Source organism: Plasmodium reichenowi, chromosome 7, assembly GCF_001601855.1.
Source record: "Plasmodium reichenowi strain SY57 chromosome 7, whole genome shotgun sequence".
Lineage (NCBI taxonomy): Eukaryota > Apicomplexa > Aconoidasida > Haemosporida > Plasmodiidae > Plasmodium > Plasmodium reichenowi.
Genome location: NC_033652.1, coordinates 128,309 through 139,417, shown reverse-complemented (window position 1 = coordinate 139,417; position 11,109 = coordinate 128,309). Strand labels below are relative to the sequence as shown.

The 11,109-nt window shown below is 22.1% G+C and overlaps 1 protein-coding gene across 1 annotated transcript in view; it reads left to right on the top strand.

The window, feature by feature from the left end:
- PRSY57_0702800 (E3 ubiquitin-protein ligase, putative) overlaps nucleotides 1-10,996 on the top strand; it is a gene marked incomplete at both ends in the record, with an annotated part of 11,525 nt that extends 529 nt beyond the window's left edge. Inside the window, one exon of the mRNA XM_020114644.1 lies at nucleotides 59-10,996. Within this exon, the coding sequence (XP_019970601.1) occupies nucleotides 59-10,996 (10,938 nt within the window). The remainder of the gene's footprint in view (nucleotides 1-58) is intronic.
- Between the last annotated feature and the right edge of the window lie 113 nt (nucleotides 10,997-11,109).

The window sequence follows — 11,109 nt, the reverse complement described above, 5'->3', positions numbered from 1 at the left end:
TTTTTTTTTTTTTTTTTTTTTTTTTTTTTTTTTTTTTTTTTTTTTTTTTACTTTTTAGCTAGCTGCGCTGAACGATTTTTATGAACAATTGAATTTGTCAGCTGAGGGAGGTTTGAGCAATTCGACTTTAGAAGAATATATGAACGTGCTTATTCACGTTATAAAAAGTCCTCACATAAGTTATAATAGTGTTTATGGAAGAAATGAGAACAACAACAACAATAATAATAATAATAAAAAGAAGAATGTGAAAAATTACACAAATGACAAGAAAGGAAATTCTTCTGAAAAGATAAATGATGTTGTAGGTAGTGGAATAAATAGCTTTTTCAAAATAATCCAAGAGCATATGGGAGTTTATGCCTCTGATTTTGATGAAGGTGAAGAGAGTGAGTCGGATTTTAGTGGTACTAAAGAAGATAAGAAGAAAAAGAAGAAGAAAAAAAAAAAAAAGAACAAGGAAAAAAATAAAAGTAGTAATAATATTAAGGAAAAGAAGAATTTACTTGAATTATTAAATGTGAAGGAGGAAGATGACATAAATGAAGGTGTGGAAAATTGTGAAGAAGATGTAAAGGATGAAGACAAGGAAAATAATTCAGATAATAATAAGAATGATGATAAAAAGAAGAGGGATAATAAGAAAAAGAAGGTTGATAAAAAAAATGAAAATAAAAATGAAAATGAATCAAGTAAAGAAGATGAAGAAAAAGGATTAGATAAGGTACCTAAGAAAAAAAAATCAAAAGAGAAGAATGTTTCAAAAGAGAATATGAAGAAAATAGAGAATAATATTAAAACAGAAATAATAATAAATTCAGAGGAAGAGAGTGAAGAAGATTATTCTTATTCAGATAATATGAGTGATAATAATTCATCAAGTAGTACAAGTGAGTGTACAATAGAATCAGAGAATGAGAAATTTTTTCTGAGTAATATAAATTGTGTAGATGTAAAATATATTACTATAATTTATACAGCTACATGTTGTATATATACTATTTTAGATATATATCCGAATTCTATAAAATATATAATTAATAACAAAGAAGCTGTGTACATATTAAATAAAAAATTGAATGATATTGAATATATTGATGTTGCAGAAGTAATATTAAAAATTTTTGAAAAGTTAGTAGAGAAGGATCCAATGCTTATATTAAAAAAGAAGAGTATTAAATATATGTTAATGCATATAGATTTTTATAATGTAAATATACAAAAGAAAATATTTTTTTGTATTATTCAAATGATTAATAATATAACTAAATATAAACATATTACAAAATATATAACTCCATATTGTAATATCTTTATTAATTTTTTTCATTATCATTATATTCATATATTAAATATTATATGTACTTTATGGAGATCGTTTCTTGATAAAATGATTACCTTGAGATTAGAAGAGGAAAAATTAGCCATGGAGGATATGCTTGGAATAAGTAGGAATAAAAAGGATAATGAACGTACATCATATTTGAGTAAATTAATAGAAAAAAAAAAGGATAAGAAAAAATCAAAAAAGAAAAATGGAAATATAAATGCGAATGTGAATATTTTGGATGATGGAGTACGACTAGAAAAAAGAAAGACAAAAGGTAATAATACGAACAATAATAATATAAAGGTGACAGCTATCTATGATAATGACATAATCGAAATATCCGATGAGGATGAGTCTGTAAATTTGATGGATAAAAATATAAGAAAGAAGGGAAGTGCGAGTAGTTCAAAGGGTAAAAGAAAGAAGAGTACATGCAATGATAAGATAAGAGGAGTAGATATAAATGATGTGGTTGTAACAAATGAATCATTGCAAGATAATAATAATAATAAAAGTAATAGTAATAATAATGAAGATGTGGAAGATAATCACAATAATAATAATAATAATAATAATCACAATAATAATAATAATAATAATGGTGATAAAAGTAAGGGTAGAGATAAAAATAAATTGAAAAATAACTATAATAATAAGTTATTATTAAATATGATTCATTTAAATAGTGATGATAATATATATTATAAATTAAGTTCCGAAATAGAAAGTATTTATAATATAAATATTCGAGATAATATTATAAAATTATTAATTGAATGTCAAATAGAAGATAATTTATATGCCTTTATGGAAACGTTTTATATAATATCTATATTAGTTCATTATAGTAATAATGTATTAGAAGATTTTTGTAAATCGGAATTTTTAATTAAGTTTAATGAATTTTTTGGAAATAAAAAATTTCGAAGTAATAATTTTCTTATCATATATATTTTATTTACATTATATTCTTTTCTACCTATGTGTACATATAATGGAAAATTAATATATGAATATGATAATAAGAGGGATATCAAGGATGAAGTATTTTATGAGAATATAGGTGAATTTATAAATGATGAGATAATAACCAAAAAAAAAAAAAAAATAGATAATATAGATAATATAGATAATAATGAAAATGTTGAAAATAATAAGAATGATAAAGATTTTATCAACACAAGTTGTCATTATAATAACAAATTTGGTATGTTAGTATACAAATTTCCAATAGATGTGAAGAAATATAAATTAACGTTTTATAGAAACAATTTGGGCCATTTATTTAGCCTTATAAAAATAGTGATACCAAATATATATTACATATACGAAGAGACATTATATTATGATATAAAATATATGTGTATTTTGATATGTTTATCAGTTTTTATATCATTATATAAAATATCGTTAACATGTTATGAGGGTGTTGAATTTTTGAATTGTTTAAAATATATTTTTTCATATAACAAAGAAATGTATTCTTTCTTGAGGAGTGTAATATTAAATCATTTATCTGAGACATCTATATTAAGTGGTATTACAATATGTAAAATAGTAGAATATTTTACTTTATTAATATTAAGAAATCCTGATTCTTCCATATTACATGTTAATAATGTAGAAAATGAAGTATCGACTATATTAAAATGTATTAATAAGAATGAAGATATGAATGGTGGTCTTTTATTTAATATTAGCAATTTGATGAGAGATTATAATAATAGATATTTGTATGTATTATTAAATATAATACATAAAATATTATTAAAAAAAAAAGAAGAAATATTAGAATGGGAGGATAAAAAAGAAAGTAGCTGTATATGTTTCAATAAAAATATATATAATATAATATTTATGTATTTTTATGATATTTTCAATAATAAAATGTATATAAAAAAAAATGATGATAAGGGATGTAATAATTCAACAAAGGATTTATTATTTTTTAACAGAGATAGAGAAATGATGAATGTGTTTTTAGAATATAGTGAATTATTTTTTAATTACGAAAAGGAGAAAAAAATAACTAGACAAGGTGAGAATATATGTAGTTATTTTAAGAATGAAAATATAAAGGAGGAATTAGGTTTTGATGAAATTATGGTAATAAAGAATTTTATACATTCAGAAGAAAAATGTTATAATAATATGATATTATGTTATTATTACTTGATATATTTATTTTCTAATTTGACCGAAAAAAAAGAAGATTCATGTATATATTTTTATCAATATAATATAGGAAAACGATTATATTTCTTTTTATACCAATCATTATTATATAGTAATAACATGAAGGAATATAATATGAATGTATCTAAATACTATACCGAAGATATGATAATTAAAGAGAAGAATAAAATGGATGTTTTGGAATTATTAAAAAGTATTGATAGAAATATTCGTTTATATATATTTTTATATGCTTTATTATTTGTTAATAATAAAAGAAAAGAAGATATGGTACATGGTTTATTTTTGAATAGTATAAAAATGTTATATAAAATATTTTCAGAAAATATGTTAGGAGAGAAAAATATAGAAGATATTAATAGTAATGATATTATGCATATAAAATCATTAGTTGTAAAAATATTTGATTCATATCATTATTATTTAATAATTAATAATTTATCATTTAAAAGTTGTTATGAACTTATAAAAATAATCAAGGAATGTTTAAATATTTATGATCACTTTCCTATATATTTTTTCAAAGATAATTTTTCAAATAAGAATAATACGAAAAGGGTATGTGCTCATAAATTTTATGATTATATAAATGTAAACGACCCGAAAGGTAAAGGTGAATATGAAGTTGAAGGTGATGATGAAGGTGAAGATGAAGGTGAAGTTGAAGGTGAAGATAAAGGTAAAGGTGAAGATAAAGGTAAAGAGGACGATGAAGATTATGATGATAATAATAAGGACGATGGGAATGGAAAAAAGAAAAAGAAAGAGAGAGAGAAAAAAAAAAAAAATGAATTATTTTATGAATGGAAAAAGGAATATGATGAATTCCCATCATTAAAACAAGATTTTTCATATAATATATATTCGAGGAATAGAAAATCTAGCGAGCTATCAAAAAATAGCAAGGCAAAAAAGAAGAAGGAGGATAAAAATGTTTCATGTGCTACTTCTCCCAATATGGATAGTATAAATAATAATGAAATAATAAAAAATACGAATGAAAATAAGAACAGTTGTAATTATAATATTAAGGAAGATGATGAATCTGGTAGTAGTAACAAAAGTATTAATAATAAAGCAAAAGGAAATGATGATTCTATGAATAAAATAGATACAACAAATAATAATAAGAAAATAAATAAAACGAAAGACGATGAACATAAAGAGAAACATAAACATAAAGATAGTTATGTTGATCAAGAAACATTAGAAAAAATGGAAATACTCAAAAGGATTGAGAAAGATTATGAAGAAAATAATAAGAAGAAAAATGCACAGAATGAAGTAAATCTTATTAGTGATCATGAAAAAAAAGGACATGATGAAGGGGATATTAACAATAGTGAAAAGGTTGTAATTGTTGAACATACTGGAGATAAAGATGTTGAAATTATAAAAGAAATTTTGCCCAATAAAAAAAAAAATATAAAAGAAAATAAAGATAGGGAAGGAGACGACCAAGAGGATATAAATAAAATAAATGTTGAAGATGAAGAAAAGAAAAAGAAAAATATGACAACAAATAATACATGTAATAAAATAAATAAGGATAAAAAGAAAATGTCTGCAATTCGTTATTATGATAATAATAGAGGAGAATATAATATGTATAATTATTTTAATAACAATAGATATATAAATTATATACCAAAGGATTTCTTTTATGAGAATCTATTTAATGAAAGTATTAATAATTTAACACTGGATAAGAGTAATAAAAATAAGAGTATGTATAATAATTATAATTGTCATTTTCCTATACATTTAAGAAGAAATGGTTTATATGTAGATAATGTGTCTATTTTTGGAATGTTGAATAAGGGAATAAATATTTCTTTAAGTGAACAAGATCAAATAAAGGATATATTATTAGATGAATATAAACATAATGTTCTAAACAAAAATGAAGATAATAAACAAAATAATTTCAATGATTATTTTGAAGATGTATTCATGTTACCTAGGCATAAGAATAAAAAATGTATAACTGATGACGGTTCATTGATATCAAAGGATAGGAAAAGTTTTATGACTACAAATATGTCTGTCTCTGAAAAAGGTGCATGCACCGCGAACAATAATAAGAATAATGACAACAATAATAAGAATAATGACAAGAATAATGACAACAATAATAAGAATAATGACAACAATAATAAGAATAATAACAACAACTATAATAATAATAATAATAATAATAATATGAATGTGAAAATACCTAAATATTTCTTTAAAAATATTATTGATAAGGAGAAAAGAAAAATACACGGATCATTCAACATTTTTGAAACGTTCAATAAGGTTGAAAATCTTGTTAGAAAAAATATGAATAAATGTATTGGTAAAAGTCTATATCCTAATAAATATTATTCAAGAGATGATGATGATTTAATTATTTTGTCAGTTAATGGAATAGATGTTCATAATAATTCATGCTTATCAGAATATTTAATGAAACTAAATGAAGATATGTATTATATGAATAATAATTCTTTATGTGTAAATGATGAAAATATTTTTTGTAACATAGAAAACTTTTATATATATAATGATGTAGTAGAAAATATTCCACCTCAATTTTTTGGATTAAAAAATAATATAAAATATTTGTGGAATAATAATTATAATATAAATAATAATAATAATATAAACAATATGAATAATATGAATAATATGAATAATATAAACAATATGAACAACATGAACAACATGAACAATATGAACAATATGAATAGTGTTGGTGCTCTTTTATGTGGTGGTAATTCTTATAACACTAGAGGTTCACACGATATTACTTATAGAATAATTAAAAAGAGAAAAAATAATGATAGAATATCTAGACCCCTATATGATGTCGAAAGGACGTTAAATATGAATGAAAATAATAATATATATAGTTTGAATAAGAACAATAATAGTGTAAATTATAAAGGATGTGAAAGTAGTAGTCGAAATAACTCATTGTTTATGAATTTGAAAAAGAAGAAAGAATCTAACGATCTTTTGTATACTGATGATAGTAAGAAGTATTATGTGATGAAACCAAGAGCAGATGAACAAGAATCATTAGTACAACGAGAACAACAAGAGAGTGTTTCAAATTATGTTGATTGGGTTACTTATAAGAAAATAAAAACAAGTATAAATACACCATTATGTTGTAAAATGGTTAATGAGAAGTATAATTATTATAATATATCCTATGATTTATTTAAACATTTATATGATAATAAAATGGATTGTGTGAATAAGAACAATATGAATAATGAACATGTAGTTTTAGGAAATTGTATGAACGAATCGTTTGAAAATAATAGTTTAATAAAACATGAAGTTAATAATACAAGAGAGGATCCAGCTAGTACTTTTAATATGTCTAAAGGTGAGATTGCTTCCTTTGATAAGAATATGAATAATTCTGACCTTAATAGTAAAAATAATAATAATAATAATAATAATAAAATGAATAATTTTGATTATATAAGTGAAGGTAAAAATATGGTTATTTTAAGGGACGGTACGAATTTGAGTACATTAGGAAAATCATATTTTTTAAGAAATCATTTAATCAATAAATATAAAGAAAATGAACTTCATTTTTTATTTTCACAACGTCAATATGTTGAAGATGATTGCATGTATTTATCACATTATTTAAGTATGGAAATGATGAAAGCCACTGAACTTATATTTATGGATGAACATTATATTAATAAAGATATAATGCTCAGTACTCATATTCATAATATTAATTTTTTAGTACAGAAAGAAGGTGAAGGAAATATGTATTCTGAAGAGAATAAAAACTTTATGAAACATTTTAATGCTTTAGAACTTTTGAGAAGAAAAGAGAAAATATTATTTGATAAATTTAGAAATAATAATTATTATGATTTATTTAAAATGAACAAGGAATGTGTTAATTTAGATATGGAAAATATATATAAGAATTATGATGAGAATAATGAAGAAGATTTTTATTTATTATATAATTATATGCCTATATACAATGAAATGATTAAAAGTAATGTTATGATGTATGAAGAAGGAGAAGTTATATTAAAAAGTATAGATAACACGAAAAGGTTCTTAGGAGATGATTTAAATTATCATAATAATAAAGAATTATATAATCGTGATAATAATATATATTTAAAAAATGAATTAAATTTAAATAATATAGAGAATTATAATAATATATCATGTGATAAAAATAACGAAGAGAAGAATATATTTTTAGATAATATGTTTAATTTTTTAATTTATAAATTTCTCTATTTATTATGTAAACATTTTAAAATGTGTGATGTTGGTACTTTTATGAATTTTTATAATAACAATGGTGAAGAATATTTCAAGTATAATGAATATATAATAGAAGCAAGAGAAAATAGTTTATTATTTGAAGAAACAAAAACAGAAATATATAAATTTAAATATTTATTTGAAAAATCTGTGAATAATCATTCTAATAATTATGATAATAGTAGTAGTGAGTATTTGAATGAATTTAATTTTATAGAGAACGAGAAAAATATTGATATACATGATATTAAAAAAAAAGATTTTTTATTAAATAGTATAAATAATAAAGTAATATATTATTTAAATAACCCATTATTTATATTTAGTGAAAAATTACCTTCATGGATATATAAAATATTTTATTTATTTAATTTTGTTATAGATATTGATATAAGATTATTATTTTTCGAATTAATATATTTTGGTAATTATAGGGGATTATATAATTATAAACAGAAAATAAAGGAATTAGTGGAAAAATTTAATGAGAAAGTTAATTTCGATAATTCTATCCTATCAGAAGAACATTTATTATCTGTTTGTGCTAATTATACATATAATTGCGATAAAAAAAAATTATTTAATTTTTTATCGGATAATAATATATTATCGTTACCAAGAACAAAAATAAAATTACATAGAAATAAAATAATTGAATCTTCGTTAAGAATATTTAATCATTTACATTATATTCATTCAAATTATATTACCCCTTCCTTTTTGGATATCGAATTTTTTAATGAAGAAGGAATTGGTTTAGGTCCTTCCTTAGAGTTTTATAATGAAGTTATAGAAGAATTAAAAAAAGAAAAATTAAAGTTATTTAAAATTGAAGATAATTATCTCTTCCCAATATCTTACAAAATTAATTTAAACAATTTTGATTTCAATTTATTAAAGAAGCCCAAAAGTTCAGAAATTGTCGGCTCAAATAATAAATCTTTACATAATAACATGTATCCATCTAGTTCCTACCACCAACCTACTTCTTTAAATAAACGAATTAATATATTAAATGATGGTACAAGTAATCATACCAATAGTTATAGTTCTGTTAATAATTTGATAAATCATTTCTTGTTTTCCATGAATTCAAATATTTTCCAGAGGGAGTCTCATAGCAAAAGCAATGGTAAGAGTAAAGTGGATAATAATAATAAAGTGAAGGGTGAAGTTAAAAATCGAAAAAGCACCAAAAAATGTAAATCTGAAAAAAAAAATGGGGATGATTATTTAGGTGATGATCAAGAGGGAAAAGAAGATGTTCCTGATGATGATAAATATAAGTACGATGATAATTATGATCATGAAGAAGACGACTATGAAGATGATTATGAGGATGATTATGAGGATGATTATGAGGATGATTATGAAGATGATTATGAGGATGATTATGAGGATGATTACGAAAACGATTACGAAGAGGATTACGAAGATGATTACGAAGACGATTATGAAGATGCTTATGATGAACAAAAGGGTCCCATTGATTATGATAAAGATTATGATAAAGAATATGACGATGAGGACGAAGACAAAAAAGATAGCGATATGTTAAATAGCGAATTTTTTGGTAATCGTTTGAGAAACAGAAAAAATAAAAAAAATCTTAAATATGTGACTGAGAATGTAAATAAAAATAATAAAAATAAAAAAAGTAAGAAAAATAAAAAAAATGAGTCCTGTGTTGTTGATTCGAAACAGAAATGTATTACTTCCACTGATAAAAGAAAAAACAAAAAGAATAAGAAAAATGATGAAAAGATGGATAACGCAGAGGAACATGGCAAAAAAGAAGATATCTTAGCAAAAGGAAGTTCTAGAAGATCAAGTTCGAAGAAAAAGGGTTCATTAAAAATAAATAATAAGGAAGATGATGAAAAGAGTGCACTAGATGAGAACCAGGAAGATAGCAAATTACAAACCTTAGATAAGGAATCTGATAAAACAAAAGAGAATTTAGAAGAAGAGAAAATACATGCTGAAAAAAATAAAAAAAAGAGAACTCGATCATATAATAATACAGATCAAAAGGAAAAGAAACAAGTTGAAAATATACCTGATGACAAAGTGTATGAAGAAGCACACGGAGGTTTGTCAAATGATGACAAAGAAGGTATTCAAAAAGGAAAAATTAAAAAAAGCACTATTAAGAAAAATATAAATAGTGATAAAGGTGAAGACTCTGAAAAAAATGTATCCAAATTAAATGAAACGAAAGAAAAAGAAGTTGTGATTATTTCTTCAAATAAAAAATTAATTGAAAATGTATCAGTTAATTCAACTGACATGTTGAATAAAAAAAAAAATGGAAACTCTTGTCAAGTTGTAAAAGAAGAATATATGGAAAAATCAGAAAAACAGTGTTGTAAATTGTTAGACAAAACATTTGAAGATGAAAAAAAAAAAAAAATAATAAATGACAATAATAATAATAATAATGAACATGAAAATTTTGATGAATGTACAACAACAATAGAAAATAAAAATAATAAAAGTATTATTACAAAAGAAGAGAATGGTTTGGAAGAAAAAAGTAAAAGCAGTAATAAAGATGAAATGCAACAATGTGTTACAGAACAAAATGAAAATAACATTTTAGATGAGGATAAAAATATAAATGTGCCTATAAAAAAATATAAGTTATTTACAAAAGATTTTGAGGAACATTTTATGAAAGAAGATAAAAATATTGATATGAATAAAAATGAAAAAGAAGAACAAATTAAAAAAAATGTAAATAATAATAGTCCAATAAATCTAAGTGAATCTGTAACACAAAATATAATAAATTCTTTACTTAAAGAAATAGAAAATAACAAAATGCCTGTACAAGAAATAAATGACAAAATTCAAAATGCAAATAATAAAAAGTTAGATAACCAAAATGTGAATAATGAAACTACTCAAAATATACGCTCAAATGTAATTTCAAATAAAACTAAAAAGACCTCAAGTGATAAAATTAAAAAAAAAACTGTACATATAGATCAAGATACATTAGAAAATAGGTTATTCAAATATTTTAAATTACTTGGACAGTTGTGTGCAAAAATATTGACCGATAATAGAAATATCAATGTTAATTTACATCCGTTATTTTGGTACTTGGTGATGAGTAATTCGTCCTATATCAATTTATCCAAATTTCATCATTATCACGCCGTAATAAAAATGAATTAATATATATATATATATATGTATATATATGTATGTATGTATGTACGTATGAATGAATATGTGATTTTTTTTTTTTTTTTTTTTTTTTTTTTTAAATA